Here is a 20,798-nt window from a genome sequence, read left to right on the forward strand (position 1 = left end):
GATGACGGGGTTGTGATTTTTTCCTATTTGGTGCTCCACCGAAAACGGCCGTGTTGTTCCTTTTGGGGAACACGGATAAACACCAACATTTATCAACATGACTGTATTCAGAATAGATTGCTATTAAAGCGAAGCCAAGCATTTCCACACAGTGAGAAGTCATTGAATGAACATCGCACAAACTTTCTGCCGTTGTACGGATAAAATAAAAGAGGGTAAAAAAATAGCACATTCAGCCAACCAAAAGAAAAGTAATTCACTCCGGCCGAATGAAACGGACTATTCTATTCTTATTCAGGTGCAGCTCCACCCATATTTGTTTTTTCTTCTTTGCCTTCTCAACATTCTTCATCATCTCTGTCAATTCCTCAATCCTTTCAAAATCCCTTTCAATTTTCCTCATTTCATCATCCGTATTTTTTTCAACTTGAGTGGAAGGAGATTGCGAAAGACGTAACCATAAACGACTTTTTTTTTTCTTTTATTCTCTTGTTCTCTTCTACTTCTTGCATACGATTGAAAAACGTGATTATCCACTTGTAAACGAAGCAGCAGTTTATGGCTGATGAATCCAAGGAATCGTCCAACAGCAATCTGGCAGCTGCCTGTTTCCGATGTCGAGGATTCAGGTAACTATCTTTTTTTTTTTTTGGAAATGTGGCAATAGATGACCTGGCATTTGGACAGAGGTACTGATGAATGATTCAGACATGCTTGCGATCGTCGTCGACCGGCTTGTTCACGATGTCAACGACGAGGCATCGATTGTACTTATCCGGAAGCCGCACCGACGCTGAAAAAGCTTCAGAAAGCTACGGAAACCCTGGGCGACAAAATTCGTAAATTTGGCGATCGGTTAAAGTCTGGAGAAGGCACGAGAAATATCTCGTTGCAACGGTTAGCCCAGCAAGCTCGTACGAGTCCCGGGATACCAGTATCACCGGGAGAAAGTGTTGCAACCCCCGGCGCTTCCGAAGATACACGTTCGTTGGCTTCGTTCATGTCCGATACCACCGAGGAAGATGATATGAATTACGACGAGGACGATGCTGATTCCATGTCAAGCTCGTCCCAGTCACGCCATCGTCGTCGGTCCGCACGACGTGTGGCATCAACCAACAACTTTTCCGTCTATCCTTGCAGCAAATGTTTCAAGGATCTGCAACAGTGCGATTTAACTCGACCTCGCTGCAGCCGTTGCGAAGCCAATCATTTCGACTGTGTGTACACGAAAACGCAGCCCAAAGCCAACCACGTGTCACAGGTACTCATGACCATGAACAAGGTCGTGGATCAGTGGCAAGAGTCGATTGACAAGATGGCCAAAGACTTTGCTCAGAAAACACGCGATCTCGGTATACGCGCCAACAATTCGTTAAAGATGAAACCGATGCCTCCTTTTGCCTGGAAGATCACTTCCACCAACAAAGGGCTCTCCGTAGAAAGTAGCGTCAATTCATTTAATGATTTATCCACTTTGGTCGAGCAGTTTAAACGGTCCATGACCATTTCATCCCGCACCGCACCCGAATCGCCCCAAAAGGAACGCTCGCCTTCCCTCATGACCGACGAACCCATCGAACTGGATGATGCAAGCTCCATTCACACCTCGTCCACGTTTTCTTTCGCGATTTGGAATTCGTGGGCCCATCCAACGCATGCGCTGCCACAAGATTATCCAATTGACATTTCTCAAGAACTCACCGATAATTTGATCGAGCTGTACTGCCGAACCCCGTGTTGCTCCGTCATTCGTTTGCCCATTGTGGACACTGTGGAATTACTGGCCCGTTACCGTGATCCGGACAAGACCAAACGGCCATCCAAGGTCTTGATTTATGCTATTTGTGCAATGGCGGCTCGAAATGCATTCCAGCTTCACGTGTGGAGCAAACGCCCGTCGTTTGAAGCGCCGCAGTACAATATGGGCAAGGCCCTGTCTATGGCCTACTGCTTACGCGGTCGCGAACTGTTGGCGGAATGTTTCGACAAGCCGTCGCTGGACAATTGTCAGGCCGCGTTCTTGTTATCGTACTGCAACCATCAGAACGGGTATCCTGGTGTCATTTACATTTACGAATGGATCGCCTTCACCATGGCGCAGGAACTAGGGCTCTACGACAGTGGCCGTGTACTGACGTATCAAGAAAACATGTTGGTATGGTGTCTGTACTATTTCAATACATGGTATCGTGTATTGCAAGGCGATTCCGATAGGTCGCTCGAGTCGAGTTTGTTTTTCCCATCGTCGCCTTTGCCGTCACCGTTACCGGTACCCTCGCCCTTACCTTTGACGAATCCGCCCGCGTCCATGTCGCACCCTCTGTCGCAGAAAATTATTGACTACTATGTTTCCACCGTGTGGTCATACCTTATTCAGCTCCAAATTCTTCGCAGCGATGTGATGGCACGACTGGTGGCGGCTCGAACCGCGGGCAAACCGGACACGACCTTACCCCAAGATTTGCTTGTCATGCAACAAAAGCTCCAGCAATTTTATGATACCTGGCCCGAAGAATGGCGGCAGCAACGACATGCTCAACCGGGTGTGACCCCTCCAACCCCGAATAACACAGGATCGCCATCCTCGACCTCCTCTGGATTATCCTCATCCCCTATGTCCTCCCCATCCTGTTCTCACAGTTACTGTCGGGACGATGATCGACGACATTACTGCGTTGACATCCCGGCCTTTGCCCGATTCTGTGTGCTATATGTGCATATGTATTATAACATTAACCGCATCCTCTTGTATCAACCCTTCTTTTCTTCCGATCGATTTCCCTCCACTCAGTTCTCGCTCCACTGTCTCCATGTTTGCATGGAAGCCGCCAACTCCATCACCGTCACGCTGGAAGAAATGACCAAGCAGCGCGATGATTGCCATATTCCCCTCCTCGGTTTTGTGTTTGCCAATATCATCTATATGAAAATGATCAACTATGAAGATGAACGGTATCAAAGTTTTGCCCGACAAGGACTGCAGCAATCCATCGATATCTCCAAATCATCCACCACGTATATGTATGATTTTGAAATGTCAAAAAGCATGGTCTCTGTTATGGAACGTGATGTCCAAGAAGCCTATCTTCACAAAACGAATCAAATGGCCGTCGATCCTCCTGCTTCCGTTGCCTCACACGCCTCGCAATAACCCCATCCCAAGAAAAAAAAGAGTGGACTTGTTCAAGGTGCAAAAAGGTCAGAGAGGCTTGGTGGTTCACACGATTCGAAAATGGAGCCAGTCGATAGAAGCGCATTAGAGGCGTCAAAAAAGAAGAAAGGCAAAGAGACAGAGAGCGATATATATATAGAGAGAGAGAGAGAGAACATCCGTACCTTTTATTACAATTTAAATAATACTAATTTTATCTACATGCACACATATACACACAAATATACACTTTTTATACACAAGACAGATCGATATTGTTGTGTTGCTGCCATCGAAAAGCTGTTTTGATAATTTTTTTTGGAGGAACGTTCTGGGCCCAAGAGACCCATATCCAATTAGGGTTTAACCCAGGCTGTCCTTTTGGCTGATGTTAAAAAAAAGGGGGAAACAAGATCTTTTGGGATGGTGTCTTTTTCCGAATTCGTAAAGAGTCTCGAATACGGATCGACACATTCTTTTTTTTTTTTTTGGCTTTCATTTCCCTTGTTCCCTTGCTCTGTTTTCCTTTTCCCTCTTTTCTCTCTTTTTCTCTTTCCTTTTTCTTTCTTTTTTTTATTCAAATACCTTGTTTTTACCTTGCAAGGGATTGACCTTTCTCTCTTTTTCTTCTATTCTTTGCTTTATTATTTTCATCCATTTTTTATGATTCTACTCAAACGACTTCCACTTGAGCTACTTCTTAAAGTGTCAAGTTATTTGAGTTTTGACGATGTCTGGTACTTGGCAACCGTATCCCGACACGGCCGGTCCATCGCTCATCAGATCATATGGCATAAATACAACATTGATTTGACACGACCCCGCTTGAACGCTTTCAACCATCTGGTGCATTCTGCGATCGCTTACCTGTTGAGGTACGGTTACGTCCACGATCACATCCACCAAGCAACTTTACAAAGCGTGGCCAACCGGTTGGCCGTGGAAATCTACGATCGAACGCCATTGCAAAATTGGGAACCGTGTCTCGATTTTTATCTTGACAAGACGTTGGGACTGATTCTGGATCATGTCATGGTGCCGGTCGGGTACTGCTCGAAACGCATGGGCCAGCTTTTGACGCAATTTCTTTCGACACTGTATCCTACACTCACCGCATTATTCGAAACGGGACCAGCGAGCTCAATCCATCATCGATTGCTTGTCAATCATCTCAACCGCCATCTCGATAGTTTGACCATCCTTTACCATCATCAAGCTCAGCACCAACTGCTGAGCTCGCGATGCCCGAAACTCACTTCTTCAGCACGCATTCTCAACCAATCAGTGCGTCGCAATGTCCGAAGATTGGTGCATTTCGCGGGCACACTTGTCCAGACCGATCTTTTGACACCGTCAGATCTGGCGCTCATGGCTCATCATCATATCGTGGAATTTTTCACTAAACAACGCCTCCACACTCTGAAAGCCGATCGAGCCTTGCACGAAAAACATCGTCTGTATCGGGAAGAAATCGATTTCCAAATCACCATTCTTCTCGATCTCGTCCGAGCCATTCTCTATCGGCAATCGAAAAAACAAGATTCGGAAAAAGAACTACGACTCTTCTCGAACCTCTTGACCGACATCATCACCAAAGTGTACCAATAACTAACACCTCTCCTCATTTTCTCATCTTCATCCATTTTTCCTCACTTCATGTAACATACATTTTATACAAACACACACACTGTACTTTTTGTAAATTAATCTCTATGCCCAATTGTAAAAATAAAACAAATACAAAAAAAAGTAGCATGCAAAAAATAAATCCCCAATCTAGTCCACATCAGCTCTTGTAAATGTATAAACAAGAAAACCGCATAGCTTCAAATATCTGGAGATAAAGGATACAGAACACTAGGCGATGCAGCCATATCTCCTAAAATAAGAAAGAGAACTGCACCGAACGAATCAGATAAACTTTGGCAATTTCTTTTGAGAAAGCTGGGGCCAGAACAAGCAAATATTGAATCGTAATTAATGTGCAAGTCCGACTCTGTGTAAAGCGATTTATCCGAGGAAGCCCCATTCTTAAAAAACAAACACTCCTGTGGGATCGACTCGTTTGGAAACATGGAGAATCTGGAAGCTTGCGGTGAATCCATGTCACGATGATCTCGGGACTCTAAGCATCGATAATTGCTGCCTTTATCCTGTATAAAAATAATTCATAACTTAGCTCAACCTATTAATAACCAAGCAAGAAAAAGCAGATATGCGTCATCTTCATCTCATTTTCAACAGTTCTGGACTCATTTTTTTCTCTTTGAGATGTGGCATAGGGCAGGACGCATCGAGACCACTATCTGAGTATCTGGGCTTTGTCGAATTGTGCAGTGGAGATGGCGCAAAGCAAACGGCGTTGATTTGTTGAAATGGAAATATCTCGCTCGGGCAGTCAAAATGGCAACTAACTCCAGAGAAGGCGCACAGCCTACACCTGGCAAACCACATTGAGTGGGCCACTTGTGCTGCACAGATGTCCAAATTTTATCGATGTACCGTGCAGACTTCTTTTTTTCCCACATTACCGCATATTAATCACGACTCACCAAGACCATGCTGTTTCACAGGGACACGCTGTCAACCATTCGATGCCTGTATGGTCTGCGGTGCGGATGGTGGATGGAAAAGCACTTGAGGTTCTCAGTCAGCTTGCTAGCCGATCATCACAGCATAATTATGGGTAACTCTAAAGCTTGCTCCAACCTTACCATGTTTGGTTAATGGTTTTCATCAAACCCCGAATGATATGTTGCCGTTGTCCTGTTGACATCCGAAAGTGGGATACACGTCCTTATCTATTTCGGACTGATGTTGTGATCATTAGCCACTAGATGATCTCCATAAATTAGGGATGCTTTTTAGAGTGTTCCTATTCTTACACACGATAAAGTTTATGGCCAGTGACGGATCCAGTCATCAGTGATGAAGTATTCCCATAAAACGTCCTTGTAATTTACGGACTCCGTTCATATTTGGCAAGTGCTGACTGACAGGATAAACATTTTGAATGAATGGGGATTTATCATGCAGACTATCTTCTACTATGGTCCTATGTATTCAAGTCATTAGACCATCATGCTGGTAAATCGCGTTATCATTTGTAATCATACGGCGCAGACAATATATTTGACTGGAATCTTTCGTCAATTTGGCCCTAGTGGCAACTTTGTCGGCTTCCGTGTCTCTCTGTCATACGATTATCCCCTCAGTCCCTTTTTTTGTGTGACATGGCAGCTTCCGTCAACCTAACACAGCAATAAGGGCTGCGTCCTGTTATGGTTTTTCTCGGATCTCAGCCATAAAATTTATCAGCAATTTGACCGAGTCTCGCCAACATATAATAACCTATCCCGTTCTCACATAGAGCGTCTTTAACTATCCTTCTAAGAATTTTCTTTTATTTCATTCAGCCGTTGAACGAGCTATCTGTGGGATGCGATCTTGAAGTTATGATAACTACGAAAAGCTGCGGCGGCTCAAAAGTGAGAAGCACTCTCAATCACTCACAGCTGTCATTTTTATATGATAGCATGAAAAGTGACCACCATATAAAACTGCTTTTGCACAACAATTTTGCCGCCCAGACAAAGTAGTTTATCGTTTCAAGATTTCGCTGAACTATTTAGATACGGATTTCACGGACAATAGACATAGGTGATAAAAGAGAAGATACATGTGATTCTTTCTGACCAGGAGACATAATATGTCTTTGGCTATTCCACATCGATTTTGCAAAGCAGGTTTTTGGTAGGGTAGTTTTGGCTAAAGAGGTCAGCTTTCGGATGAGCTGGCCCATAAAACGAAATGTTTACTTGAAGGAAGAAGTTCTACGGCATCATGGCTAAAATATGATTGTTGATTTGGAACTGGAATACCAATAGCTAAACAGCAAAATCCCGTATCCATTTGAAAGAAAGGCCATCTGCAGACCTATAGCTCGAGATTGTTCCCAGGAGCTTGTAAAATAATTCGACTCTGATATCATATGCCGACAAAGGTGGACATTAACCGATTCAACCAAAAAATAAAAAAGGGCTCAGATACGAACACAAACACAAATGACACCGTGAACCTTAGATACCAAGAAAAGATACGATACTTGCTGACAAGAAGCAAAAAAAAAAATGCGGTTCCGTAGAACCAATCCAACTCAGAAGTTTAGTGTCATCCTTGTGCAGGGGCCATGCTAATCTTCTCTGTATCGTTCCAATTTTAATATGTGTCAGAGGTCCGAAGACTTGACGCCCAGCCACCCAAACTCTCTATTTATAAATACAATAGAATTTCATTACCCGCAACTTGTGGGTTGAGGTCCCCAGTTATTTTTGGTGCCTTAATAAGATCATTGTCCTCCTAAATATGTGTATATTCTTTATTTTAGCATTGATACGACGTAAACAACGTAAAAAAAGTCTATACAAATAACCCATATGCTTACAATGGCTTATTCATCTTGTTGGGGTCTTTAAAAGCATGCAAATGTGGCATTGCCATAGTCACCAAGGGCAGCGGATTTCAAAGTCCGTTGAACATTGCTGCTCACAAACGAATTAGACAGATAGCCAGACTCCCAGTCGTTGGTCTTAATTCGCAAACCGTCTCTTTAATGATTTTTTTTTTTTGGAATGATAATGAGTATAATGCTAGGAATGAAATGTAAAAAGGATATATGATGCAAAATGAAATAAGGATAGTGAGGTAGTGGAAATATGAATAGCGGGGAGGGCAAGATAGGTAAAAACAATTCAAATTTCAGTGAGATCCAACGGAGGCTGATAGGTACGATTACCACAAACGCAGCCTTGGATACCATAACATACATTGCAAAACGGCACTACTGAGGATGATGCATCCGCGGGCCATTCCAATGCCAGGGGTGTAGGAGCGGGACATGGTTGGGTGGCATAGAGAGAAAGGTCGTTCAAAAAGGAAAGATCAGGATCAGATCCAGGAAGCCATGGACTACTTTCGGATGAACTGCTGCCGACGGTAGAATTGGACTTTGAATAGGATGGGATCGCTGTACCTGGTAGGTTGAGCCAACTGTTGGTCTGTAGCAATGTGTTCAAGTAGGTGTTGAATAAGGTTGTATCCAAAGCAAAAGATGCTTGATCGGGAAGAGTATATACAGTAAGAAAATCTTGAATGAGCCGTTGTACGGAATCGGCTCCCGTCCAGCCGGTCCAAATGGGATTCAGCGATAACTGACGAAGCGTCTGTAAATACTGAAGCACTTGCGCTTCTTGTACAAACTGATACCGGAGAATCAAGATACGGCTGGCCATTTCGATGCTGGATAGAATGATTTCCGAGGGAGCCAGCATGCGATCATCGTAGTAATGGGCGGGAGAGGCTAGAAAATGGTTCGTTTTGTCGACCATCTTGAATACGGTTGGGAGGATATTCTGAATTCGCACCGCCACATCTGGATCCGCCGGATCTAGGTAAATGGGATCGAGCAGTTGATACCATTCTTTATCCAGGATGATCGAAATGTCGTCATTCCCATCTGCAAACGCGTTTTTCTCCTTCATCATACGGAGGGTTCGTCGAAGAAATTGGCACTGAATGGTATATAATAACCATACAGTTTCGATCGTGTACAACTGTTGGACAGACCACTGCTTCGAGGTTTTATCGATGAATGCCGCAAATTCATGTAGTACGCCATGCAAACCGGACTCTAACTTTTCAAACGATTCGGGTGGACTTGGCCGAGGCTTGTTGGTATCAAATATGTTTCCTCGCATCGCAGGAAGAAGCAGTAATAGTTGGCAGCTAAAATGCGAAATCACGGCACTGGTATAGAATGACTCCAAAATATACGGGTAGGTTCGCATGAAATGCACATTGTTGTTGGCCGAATCAAACTGGTACGATGCACTTTGATGAATGTTCATCGGGGGAAATGGTATTTTACACTCGACCAGCATGCGACGTGGTAAATGGCCCACTACAATATCAGAGAAGAAAAAGTGGGTGAGTGAATTCCTTGATTGATCGATAAATCTCATCGATTGACTTACTCTCACTGGACCCTCTTACGGTGGAAATATAAACAAGCCAGACAGCGAGCTGCAGTAACTCGGTTTCAATGGGATTGCTGACGGATGAGGAAGGCTGGAACCCACCGAGCTCTGCCGCCATCGAGTACGATACGGCAAACAGAGCAAATCCACGTTTGGGATAACCAAACATGGTTTCAAAGTGTGCCAGTAGGACCACCGCTTGGAATCGAGTGAACGTCGCCTTGCCTGAGGTCTTATGCAACAGAGTGTAGGCATAATCCAAAAAGAGGTTGCGAGTCGATGATGAGCTTGCGTACCACAGACAGAGCGGTTTGCCTTCCAAAAGACGGGTGGTGTGCATGGCTGTACCGCAAATAACGGATAACAGTAACGGATCGGCAGTGTCTGTCCAATAGCTTTGCATAAGCATCGTTTTGTTGATGAGGATGCAACATGGATGAACGGTAAAAAAGACTTCAATCAATCGGAGGGCTTCTTGCGGCGACAAGGATTGAAGTGGGTTCGCAGTAGTACCGACAGAGCCGCCAAAAAAGTCGTCCGTGGCATCGAGCGTCAATCCTCGGGATGCCATCAACATGTCGTCACAGTGATTGACTGAAATCTCGCCCAATCGACGCAGCATAAGACAGCACACATCGGCAATCAACAAGCTAAAATAAGGTCGCAGATCATGCATCTGAGTCGTCGAACCTGCACTGATGAGCGATTGGTCCTGCGGGGTCCATTTCTGCATGGTCAGTTGATTCTTGAAGATGTTGGCAAACACTTGTTGGAGGCTCATGGCCAGCGAATGGCATACTGGATCACGGAGCGAATAGTTGGGATGAACGAGATTTTCAAAGATGAACTGTTTACAGAATGGCGAACTGTGGCGAGCGGTCAGCACAAGTTTATTGACCACAGCGTTTTTAGGAGGTCGACCGGCGGTGCCCGGGGCGGTGAAGACACAAGCGTCAGTGCACTGCTTCCGCACACATCGACCGCAATGCGGTTTAACCCCATCACACTTGACTTTCTTTTGACGGCATGGAAGACAGCTTATCTTTCGTTTGTTTTTCTCCATCCTTTTCCCGAAGTCAGAAAATGCGGGAAAGAAAATAGAAACAGGAAAAGTAAAAAACCGATCAATAAAAAATAAAAAAGAACCATGTGCCTTTTTTTTTTTTTTTTTTTTTTTATCCCGCATCCATCATGATGGACTCTATTTGACCATCTACCTTATTCATAAAAGCAGAATATTCATTGATTACGCAAGATAATGACTTTTTTTATAGAATCAAGAGTAGATGACGTTTTTCCTTTGCTGTACATAAAGTGGCCCGTGTTGGGGCTTGATATTTACTGTAGTCAAGTTCGCAACAGCAGTCAAGTGGGTCGGACTGACATATAAGTTTCTTACTGCTTCAGTTTATGCGCTTTTGCATTGTCGCACAAACAATGCTCCTTACAGCTATCACTGCTCTTGATATAGCGACAAACAGTAAATGACGAGCTGCAGCAGAGGGTTATGTTCTGGTACAGAAGCCCCATTCTATCGATTTACGATGAAGTCGAGTATTCCCGTTTTACTAAACACATCTTGGAATGGCTTGACTTCCCCAGCAGTCGATGTATTCGGGTTTGCCAAGAAATAAATGGCAACAGGGGAATTTCCAGAAACTTTTTGGGCATCCGCAACATAATTTTGACATATAACAAGCTCAGCAGAGTGGAGCTTTGCATATGCTGGACAAATATATGACAAACGTGACGGAAGTATTTCACTCAGCATTATTCAGTGCCAATGTTTATTCTCATTTATGTGTTTGAAGGATTGCTGTAGTCCTGAACCATCGTCACCGGGCTGAGTGGCATACATAAACTCCGATATTGGCCGAACCAAGGATCAGGGATGCTTGGCAGTTGGTGGTAAAATGTACTGTCAAATCACACAACCGTTGGCATTAGTAGCACGTTTGTTAATTTCTCTTTCTATCTTTCTTGACACATCTCGCCACTAAAATACGCTACTTCAAGTACACAACAAGAAAAACGGCCTGCAACATATCAGCAATACATTTTAGAGAAGCTTTGATAGCCCAGTTTCGACCTCGTTCAAGTTGAATACCAAACATGGCATAAAAGTCCAAGGAAATGTTCAGGAATACCCCGTTTTCACATGAATCGAACGTACAAAAAGTGTCATGATTCGCGCAATTCCGCTCTCTGCATCCTTGGTGCCAACTTCAGTCTGAAATCCGCTTGTCATTGGGGTTGGAATGCTAAGGTCAAGATTCACGTCAGTCCCTCCCCTCCCCCCCCCCCTGAGGCGTCTCGTTACACCATATTATGTTTATATACATATGTGATTTATATCTAATGATAGTCGGACAGACGTATTACCGGCTTGCCAAAAGAAGCACAGCATTGTACATACGCTGCACGTCAGCTCGCAGTCCAGCGTATATCCGCGCCCGTCTAAAAGAAACTGAGAGTGAGACGCGGATCGGGTGAGAACCTGCTCAGTTCATGGGTTTTCTTTCTATTTATCTTTACAGTCGCGACCCATGATATCAGTTGGACAGCTTCAACATGAAGTAAGTAGGATTAATGGTGATGATGATGGTTCATCACCTCGATATTGGCCTGAACAGCCACCGAAAGGTCGGAACAGTAGAATATGTAATCTGTTCCGGTAGGTCTGTGCAGCCTCGCTATAGTCGTACTTGAAGGGAAGTGTGGCAATATAATTCAGCCTATTCGCGCCTAAAAAAGATGACCTAATCAGCCCTAAATAGGTCTATTCATTCCTTTTTGGTACATTACAATTTATTGATCAAAAAAAAAAAATCATCACTATAGTTTTGGAAAAGAATCCATCTTCAAACTTCTAGTGTACCGTATACCATAAAATCCGCCATAAAATCCGCCATGGAATCCACCATGGAATCCACCATCGGATACGGTCAAGTTCGTCGATTGTAAAACAAAGTCTGCACGACTTTTTTTTGCCTTTTACTGACAGTCGGAGTCACTGTTTCCCGCTGGACAGGGTTGAAAACCCTTGCAACGAATCCCCTGCTGATGGGAAACCAGATTGTCTGCGATTTTGTAGGGCTTACTAATATAAACGCAGTCTCTTTTTTCCTATTATCATTCATTGTACTGCTGTATTTTAGAAAAAAATAGGCTTATGATTGATCATGGTGAGTATGTCGTCGAGTCGTGGTCATCACTTTGCATTATATAATGCGTATCGCGCGTCGGCAAACGCAGTACCGCTTTTTTGTCGTGTTTTGGGGGAATGTGAAACCCACGAATTTTTAAGATGGGCTATCCCTCCAATCATACACTAGAAATATAAGCATGACGTACAGTTTATTCATGCTTAGAAAGCTCAGAAAAACTCAGTTGTTGGTTTATTTATCAGACTTCATGCGCTCGCGATTATCGGTTTCTTCTTTTTTTCCCTTAACCTTTTCTCAAATTTGTTAATATCACATCATGTCTGTTCTCGATCAAATCAAGCAATTCACCACCATCGTCGCTGACTCTGGTGACTTTGAAAGTAAGCTGACAATATAATTTATATGATAACAAGACTAGAGTGAGCTTACCCTTTGCACTTTTTTATCTAGCTATTGCTGAATACAAACCACAAGACGCTACCACCAATCCTTCGCTGATTCTCGCAGCAAGCCAAAAGCCCCAATATGCCAAGCTTATCGATAATGCCATTGAATATGCCAAATCCAAGTGCAGGTAAGCCAAGCAATCATTCCGTTTCCGTAAAAGAAGCAAGAGAAACTAACATGGAGACTTTGACTTGATAGCAAACCCGAAGAACAAGCGGATTGGGCTATGGACAAATTATTGGTAAACTTTGGTTGCGAAATTCTCAAGATTGTTCCCGGACGTGTGTCGACCGAGGTGGATGCCCGTTTATCGTTTGACAAGGACGCAACTATTGAAAAGGCCAAGCGTTTGATCAAGATGTACGCAGATGAAGGTGTGGATAAGAAGCGTGTCCTCATCAAGATCGCCTCCACCTGGGAAGGTATTCAGGCAGCCCATGTCCTCGAACAGGAGCATCAAATCCACTGCAACTTGACTTTGCTGTTTGGTTTCCCTCAAGCCGTGGCTTGCGCTGAAGCCGGCGTGACTCTGATTTCACCTTTTGTTGGTCGTATTCTTGACTGGCACAAGAAAGCCAGCGGCAAGGACTTCCAGGGCGCCGAAGATCCCGGTGTGATCTCGGTTAGCAATATCTACAACTACTACAAACAAAACGGCTACAAGACCATTGTCATGGGTGCTTCTTTCCGTAACACGGGTGAAATTGAAGAGTTAGCCGGTTGTGACTTCTTGACCATTTCGCCTGCTCTGTTAGCCAAACTCAAGGAGGATAAGAAGAAGCTTGAACGTAAATTGAGCCCCGAAAAGGCCAACGCCAAGAAGATGGAGAAGGTCAGCTACTTCAAGAATGAAAAGGCCTTCCGTTGGGAAATGAACCAGGATGCTATGGCTACCGAGAAATTATCAGAAGGTATCCGCAACTTTGCCGCCGATGGCAACAAGCTCCACAAGGTGCTTCAAGAAAAGTTGGCATAAATTTGCTAGTTAGCCATCTTACTTTCTACAATGTAATTAAAAAGAAATCACACTTCTGTTTTTAAAAACTTCAGTCATACAATAATAAAAAAAGTAAAAAAAAAAAAAAAAGTGTCATGAGCTATTCTGCCTTATTCTTTAGACCCGTAACTTTTGACCAAAATTTTAAAACGTCTTGCTGTAAAAATTTTGGCAACCGTCTGACATTCTGACAGCCATCGCATTTCTAAGCCCCGCTCAATTCACCATATAAAAAAGAAAAAGCCAACAAATAGATCAAAACGATCGAGCATTGCAAGTAAGGAAAATATGGTGGAGACATTTGAAGCACAAGGAAAAGCGTTTTGGGAATGGTTGGAGACCAACGGTGCTACTTTGTCACCGGCTATTGCTTTCAAGGATTATCGCGACGAAAACGCTGGACGCGGTGTTGTAGCTGTCAAGGACATCAAGGCAAGAATCGAAAACAATGTTTTGAGCTTTGTGATTACGATTTTGCCCGCAGGATCTAACGCAATTTATTGCAGGAAGGCGACGTGCTGTTCTCCATTGCGCGCCAGCAGTTGCTCTCTTCACAGACCTCGGCTTTAAGAAAAGTCGAGGGAATGGCACAGGTGCTGGATAATCTGACGGGTTGGAATCCTTTGATCTTATGCATGATGTACGAAAGTCAGCGGGCTGATTCTTTCTGGAAACCTTACTTTGGTTTGTACATTTCGAGTAGATTCGATTAGCGAAGAGGAACTGACAATAATTATGCAGACGTTTTGCCAAAAGACTTCACCACTCCAATGTTTTGGAAAGATGAAGAGATGAAGGAGTTGGAGGGAACCGATATTCCTGGCAAGTGGATCCAGCTAAAGTAATTGATATGCCATCTTTTGCTGATACTGTTTTCGTGCTACAGCCAAGATCGGCAAGACAGAAGCAGAAACCATGTTTCGAGATGAAATTGAACCTATCATCAAGGTATATTCTGAAGCAGCCGACCCGCAGAATGTGCAGTAACTCATGAGGCGTATAGGCTCATCCAGACATCTTTAACCCCGAGATCCACAATGTCGAGCTTTTCCACATCTGTGGGTCGTTGATCATGGCTTACAGTTTCCACGATGAATTGGCTCCCAAAGCAACGACGCTGAAAACCAAGGAAAATGCTGAAAACAAGAAAGAGGAGGAAGAAGATGAGGAAAGCGATGAAGAGGAGGAAGAGACCGAGGAGCTTTTAGCCATGGTTCCGATGGCTGATATGCTAAACCATAAAACCGGGTTCAATAATGCTCGGTTATTCCATGAGCCAGAAGCGCTGCAGATGCGAGCCATTAAACCGATCGCTGCTGGTGATCAGATTTACAACACTTATGGTGATCTGTGCAATGCGGACTTGCTTCGCAAATATGGCTTTGCGGATGAAAACAATCCATTCGACTTGTGTGAAATCGATGGGAAACTTGTGGTGGAGGTCTGTGCTCCCGACCAAGACGCTGAGACAATTGAGAACAAGGTACCGCAAGCACACCCAAGCCCATTGAGAGTTGGAATCAAGAAGCTGACCCTTTCTTTTTAGACTGATTTTTTGTTGGAGGAAGGGGTGATGGATGAGTAAGTCGGTGGTGATGTAGGGTTTTATGTTTTTGGGTCATAACTTATATGTTTGTCTCTAGTTGCTTTGTTATCGATACAGACCACGACGTGCCTCCGGAGCTCATCATTGCTGGTAAACACTGAACGATCGAACTCGTCCACCAAAAAAAGAAAAACTTTGAGGTTGACATGAGTGTATAGTGCATGTATATCGATCCAGTGCGGAGGAATTTGAAAAGATGGCAGAGAAGGAAAAATTGCCCAAACCTCGTTTAACACCTGAAGCGAAACAGTTGTTGATCCAGCTGTTGGAGCAACGCTTGGCGCGATACCCAACGTCTTTGGAGGTGAGTGGATAGATCACTTATTCCTGATCGAGGAACACGCACACTGACCTAGCCATCTGTCGATCCGCAGGATGATGTGGTATCTTTACAATCTTCCTCTTCACATGCAAAGAAGAATGCCATCTTGGTGCGCCTGGGTGAAAAGCAAATCCTCGTAAAAACATTGGAGAAGCTGAAAGCCGCTCCAGTGGCCCAAAAGCGATCCAATGACCAAGATCAACCAAGAGACAGCAAAAAAATCAAACACTAGAAAATAACCATATTTTTTGGCAGTTACATATACTTCCTTTTTTCATTGAACGTCCCTTTGTCAGAGTATCGTCAAATAATTGGGTGAGAGGGATTCATCTGTCAGAATTTTGCGTTGATTGGATGTGCTTGGATTTCAATTCCCGATGACAAATGAAAAGAAGTGCGTGGCGGAGTTCCGTTGACAGACGGGGCAAAACATTTTTGCCTTTTGAACAATGTTGCAGCATATTCTTTGTTTTGCCCTTTGGCATGGAAAACAAAGCGAGGAGTGACTCACAGCTGTCATGTGTACTGCGTTGCCAATAATCTATTATCTATTATGCGCATGTAGTCGGATGGTTTTGTGTGATAGTGCGAATGACGATAATATGAACGATGGGAGACTTGGGAAGAGCGGAGTGTTTTTTGGCGCTTAACCATTGATAAGTTTGGTTTGTCTGTCATTCTTATTTGACAAAAAAAATCGAGAAACGTCCTTAGTCAGACAATATAAGCCGAAAAATGGCGGAGACACCTTATTTTGGACAAAAATAATATAAAAAAAATTACTCAAAGCTATCTATCTTCACTGTATTTCACTTGTTTCTCTCTTCTGCTTTTATTTTTCCTAGACCGTTTCTCACCTCATGCCACGATCCACATTTCCTGCTGTCATTTCTTTCTCGGACCGAAACGAGGAATCCACCCTTGTGACCGATAAACCAAACGATACCGAAGAAGACTTTGCCAAACTCATTGCAGAAGCAGTGGATGTCCAAGAAATCGATATCAATCTGTACATGAGCAAGGAGCTCTGGTTACCTTTGGGGGCTCGAGGTGCTTTTGGTGGACAAGTAAGCGGCAACCGTTGTCACGGACATATCAGAACTCAAAATATGCTAAACGGATGATGGAAAAATATAGATTGTGGCGCAAGCATTGAGAGCGGCATTTAATACTGTGCCTGAGGAATATCATATTCATGTAAGCTAGGTTTTGGGGTCACAGGAGGTTGGCTAAGCAGAAAGTAATAACGAACGAATTCTTGATGACAAATGTCTAGTCACTTCACAGCTATTTTATTCTCCCAGGTAATGTGGAGATCCCCGTGATCTACCATGTTCAACGACTTCGCGATGGACGTTCTTTTGTTACACGATCCGTCACCGCCACCCAAAAGGGCCGAGCCATTTTTATCTGCAGTTTCAGCTTCGCCAAACAAGATGACAGCATTTCTCTTAACCATCAGGTAAGAATACGCCCCAAGTCACTTGAGAATGCACAGGATCTTTCAAGTGAAAAAAGTAGAACTGGGTCCATTAACACTTTTCTCTTTTTCAGACCATCATGCCAGAAGTAGCCGATCCGGAAACTCTGCCTTCGTACGTATTTGATCTGTACAGCCGTTTGAACCATCAACTTTTTGTTAACGATCAACTCTTTACTTTTTGACTTAGTGATACCGAACGTCTTCAGCAATACCTGGCAAATAACGAGTTGTCGCCAAAAATGCGCGAATACATTCAAAAACGAATCGAAGAGAGCTCCCCGGTTGATTATCGTGATCTGGATGTCGCTCGACAAGAAGATGTCTTTTTATCCGACAAATTGGCAGCATCGGAAGTTTCGGTGAGCATTTTTTTTTTTTATTCAAGAAGGATGTGCGTGATAGTCTGGCTCAGGACTAATGGCGATGGTGACTGGTTTAGCGAAGATGGTTTAAAACTCGTGGGCAGCTTGGCGATGATGCTCGTCTTCATGCGTGTATCATTGCTTATGCATCGGACAGTGGATTTATCGGGACGGCCGCTCGAGCCAACGGAGTACCTCAACGGCAAATTGGTATGATGGCCAGTTTGGACCATTCCATGTGGTTCCATGCTCCAGCAAGAGCTGATAAATGGTATGTTTCATATCCATGTGTGCCAAAACTGCAGGGGTTCTGATTTAGCGATGTGAATTATGTGATGGTAGGCTTTTGTACGATATTCGTAGCCCACGGACTAATTCGGGAAGGGGAGTTGTTCTGGGTAGTATTTACAGTCGAGATGGTACACTGATTGCCACCACGGCTCAGGAAGGCATTGTTCGATTATCCAAGAAAGAACAGGAGCGACGTGCCAACCAAGCCGGATCATCATCCGAGACATCGCTGCCCAAGTCGGGCCATGCCAGCAAACTATAAAAAGGTCACTAATTATTTAACCGGCAGAGCACAGTGCAACCTTTGTCCGTATTTATTACCACGCTATAGATTAGATTATATCATTCCATTCTTTATTTGTATTTTTCCCTTCTTCTTATTGTTTGCATAATTCATTTGGAGCCAAGCATCAATTTCAATTTTTTTTTTTTCTTGACAAACTATCTCTCATTTTTGCTGTTACTCCATGAGACGCGTTTGCCATTCCTCTGTGCGTTGGACATGTCAACGTGGTTACCAAACTCAGGCTAATGTCAGTGCTGCACCCAAGCGATCCCTGTTCCCGTGGTTGGCAGGCACCGTGGCAGCCGCTGGCGGTGGATACTGGCTTGGCACTTCCAACTTGCAACAACCGGTGGCAACACCGACCACCGAACAAATTCAACAACTGGGACAGTCATCGTTGAAGGAACCTACTGTTCCAAGCCATACGACGATTCAACAAGCTTTTCGCAAGCTGCAAGCGGTGTTACCTCCGGAGCATGTCACGGTGGATCAGGACATTTTGAACCAGCACGGTTACTCCAATAACAGTTACCATAACGAAGGCGCACCCAATATCGTCGTGTTCCCACGCAGTACCGAAGAAGTGGCCGCTATCGTCAAGATAGCCAATGAACTCAGGTGTGCCCATAATACTAGCTAACCAAGTGACGTACAGAAACTCGGTTCTAACAGAGGCTCTGGATAGTCTGCCCATTATTCCTTTTTCAGGAGGCACTTCATTGGAAGGTCATTTTTCAGCTCCTCGAGGTGGTATCTGCATTTCATTTACCGAGCATATGGATCATATTGTCGCCTTTCATCCAGAGGATATGGATATTGTCGTACAACCTGGTATAGGATGGGAAGATCTCAATGCTGAATTGAAGAAACATGGACTCTTTTTCCCACTGGATCCTGGACCAGGGTAAGATGCACTGTGGCAGTTGGGCCAAGACGAAGATGTATTGATGAAAATCGTAGGGCTTGTATCGGAGGCATGGTGGGTACGGGATGTTCAGGTACCAATGCCGTTCGCTGGGGTACCATGCGCGAGTGGGTTCTGAATTTAACAGTCGTCTTGCCCAATGGACAAATTATTAAAACTCGACAACGGCCAAGGTAAGTTATCCTGTGTCGTCAATTTTATTGCTGCATACATTGCTGATCGAGCGTGAATGCTTGTAGAAAATCCTCTGCAGGGTACGATCTTACACGTCTCATGATTGGATCGGAAGGAACCCTCGGCATCGTCACGGAAGCCACCTTGAAGTTGGCCGTGATTCCTCCAGAAGAAACAGGTAAGATGATCATTGATTAGAAAGACAAAAAAAGAAGGAACACAAAATGTTGACTGTAAAAAAAAATCCGGCTTCGTTTTTTTCAGTGGCCGTATGTGATTTTCCCTCGGTCCGTGATGCGGCCGCGGTTGTCCCTGACCTGATCCGAGCCGGCGTACAGATCGGAGCAGTAGAGTTGTTGGACGAGCTGATGATGAAAGCCGTGAATCTTGCCAACCCAAGTTTGGGCCATAAGGAACGACCGACCCTATTCCTCAAGTTCTCTGGTTCCAAGCCTCAGATTGAGCATGAAATTGAGCTGGTATCGAAAATTGTCAAAGACCATCAAGGAGGCACGTTCAGATATGCCAAAAACGACCACGAAAAAGCCGATCTGTGGGAAGGGCGCAAGGTAAAAATAAATGAGAAAAGAGTACAGGCGGTGGAGAAACAAAAAGAGATGGCGGAAAGGAGCATATTAAGAGGTATCGGAAAGAAAAGGAATGCAAGGAGTCAGTCTATTCAGTGTTACCGTTGAACCGACCGTTAAACGGCTGAAAATTGGGTGGGTAGATTTGTCTGTGGTCTTCGACTTTGCTAAAGGAAAATGCCTCGATCTGGACAACCGATGTCGTGGTACCGGTTTCCAAGTTACCCGAGTTGATTGATGAGACAAAGAAGGATCTGGCCACTTCCAGCCTTCCTGCACCGATGGTGGGTCACGTTGGTGACGGTAAGTTTATTCTTTTGCAAATGAAGGAACAGGCCCATCTAGCCATAAACAGACCATGCTTATATACATTGAAATTCCTAGGAAACTTCCATGTATTTATTTTATTTGACAAGTCCAAACCTGAAGAATACGCCGAGGCTAAACGGCTAAACAAGAATTTGCTGACCCGCGCCATCCGTATGGAAGGGTCAGTGACGGGAGAACACGGTGTAGGTTACGGAAAGAAAGAATATTTGCCTGCAGAACTGGGCGAAGGCACCGTCGAATTGATGCGAACCGTCAAACGAGCCATTGACCCCAAGAATATCATGAATCCCGGCAAAGTGCTTCCTTGATCAATCGCCCCTCCATCATACATCACACATCACGCACACAACGGCTATTTTTATACCAGTATTCAATTTGTGGATGTTTTAATTGGGAACAAATAATAATGATAAGATCTCGACAATAGTAAAATTGGATTATCCTTTGAATCTTGACGACGGTTTGTTTGTACCTGTGATGCCATGGAACGAACAGAAGCAGCAAGAGTCAATAAAAAAACGCTAGACAAAACGATTCAGTTATGACATGATGGATAGTCTGACTGTTCTTGTGAATCTATCACATAAATCAACAAAGGCTAGCAAGCTTATCAGAATTATCAAAATGAAATC

The 20,798-nt window shown here is 44.1% G+C and overlaps 7 protein-coding genes across 7 annotated transcripts; 6 read left to right on the top strand and 1 right to left on the bottom strand.

Moving 5' to 3' along the window:
* Positions 1-392: 392 nt before the first annotated feature.
* On the top strand, positions 393-3,529 carry BYT42DRAFT_573517 (uncharacterized protein). Its single transcript, XM_051568732.1, has 2 exons — positions 393-629; positions 709-3,529. The coding sequence occupies exons 1-2, from the start codon at positions 559-561 to the stop codon at positions 3,152-3,154; spliced, it is 2,517 nt and encodes an 838-aa protein (XP_051422252.1). The 5' UTR covers positions 393-558; the 3' UTR covers positions 3,155-3,529.
* Positions 3,530-3,817: 288 nt separating this feature from the next.
* BYT42DRAFT_594173 (uncharacterized protein) lies at positions 3,818-4,762 on the top strand (the record flags this gene model as incomplete). Its single annotated transcript, XM_051570748.1, has 1 exon — positions 3,818-4,762. One exon carries the CDS (start codon positions 3,818-3,820, stop codon positions 4,760-4,762), a length of 945 nt encoding a protein of 314 aa, XP_051422253.1.
* Positions 4,763-7,740: 2,978 nt separating this feature from the next.
* On the bottom strand, positions 7,741-10,311 carry BYT42DRAFT_516890 (uncharacterized protein). The gene is made up of 2 exons (XM_051565223.1): positions 9,187-10,311; positions 7,741-9,113 (listed from the first exon to the last, which is right to left on the bottom strand). The coding sequence occupies exons 1-2, from the start codon at positions 10,250-10,252 to the stop codon at positions 7,906-7,908; spliced, it is 2,274 nt and encodes a 757-aa protein (XP_051422254.1). The 5' UTR covers positions 10,253-10,311; the 3' UTR covers positions 7,741-7,905.
* Positions 10,312-12,643: 2,332 nt separating this feature from the next.
* BYT42DRAFT_573522 (transaldolase) lies at positions 12,644-13,901 on the top strand. Its single transcript, XM_051568733.1, has 3 exons — positions 12,644-12,736; positions 12,807-12,930; positions 13,002-13,901. Exons 1-3 carry the CDS (start codon positions 12,673-12,675, stop codon positions 13,777-13,779), a joined length of 966 nt encoding a protein of 321 aa, XP_051422255.1. The 5' UTR covers positions 12,644-12,672; the 3' UTR covers positions 13,780-13,901.
* Positions 13,902-13,915: 14 nt separating this feature from the next.
* BYT42DRAFT_573524 (uncharacterized protein) lies at positions 13,916-16,091 on the top strand. Its single transcript, XM_051568734.1, has 9 exons — positions 13,916-14,232; positions 14,307-14,484; positions 14,542-14,622; positions 14,687-14,748; positions 14,804-15,283; positions 15,347-15,381; positions 15,444-15,496; positions 15,565-15,710; positions 15,781-16,091. Exons 1-9 carry the CDS (start codon positions 14,089-14,091, stop codon positions 15,958-15,960), a joined length of 1,359 nt encoding a protein of 452 aa, XP_051422256.1. The 5' UTR covers positions 13,916-14,088; the 3' UTR covers positions 15,961-16,091.
* Positions 16,092-16,217: 126 nt separating this feature from the next.
* Positions 16,218-18,273, top strand: BYT42DRAFT_573528 (HotDog domain-containing protein). The gene is made up of 7 exons (XM_051568735.1): positions 16,218-16,795; positions 16,866-16,925; positions 17,005-17,190; positions 17,283-17,323; positions 17,399-17,570; positions 17,651-17,844; positions 17,916-18,273. Exons 1-7 carry the CDS (start codon positions 16,589-16,591, stop codon positions 18,124-18,126), a joined length of 1,071 nt encoding a protein of 356 aa, XP_051422257.1. The 5' UTR covers positions 16,218-16,588; the 3' UTR covers positions 18,127-18,273.
* BYT42DRAFT_573531 (uncharacterized protein) lies at positions 18,274-20,694 on the top strand. The gene is made up of 7 exons (XM_051568736.1): positions 18,274-18,768; positions 18,836-19,054; positions 19,111-19,248; positions 19,315-19,427; positions 19,514-19,818; positions 19,980-20,139; positions 20,221-20,694. Exons 1-7 carry the CDS (start codon positions 18,332-18,334, stop codon positions 20,472-20,474), a joined length of 1,626 nt encoding a protein of 541 aa, XP_051422258.1. The 5' UTR covers positions 18,274-18,331; the 3' UTR covers positions 20,475-20,694.
* The last annotated feature ends 104 nt before the right edge of the window (positions 20,695-20,798 follow it).

Source organism: Radiomyces spectabilis (genome assembly GCF_025331425.1).
Source record: "Radiomyces spectabilis strain NRRL 2753 chromosome Unknown BYT42scaffold_8, whole genome shotgun sequence".
In the NCBI taxonomy this organism is placed as follows: Eukaryota; Fungi; Mucoromycota; class Mucoromycetes; order Mucorales; family Radiomycetaceae; genus Radiomyces; species Radiomyces spectabilis.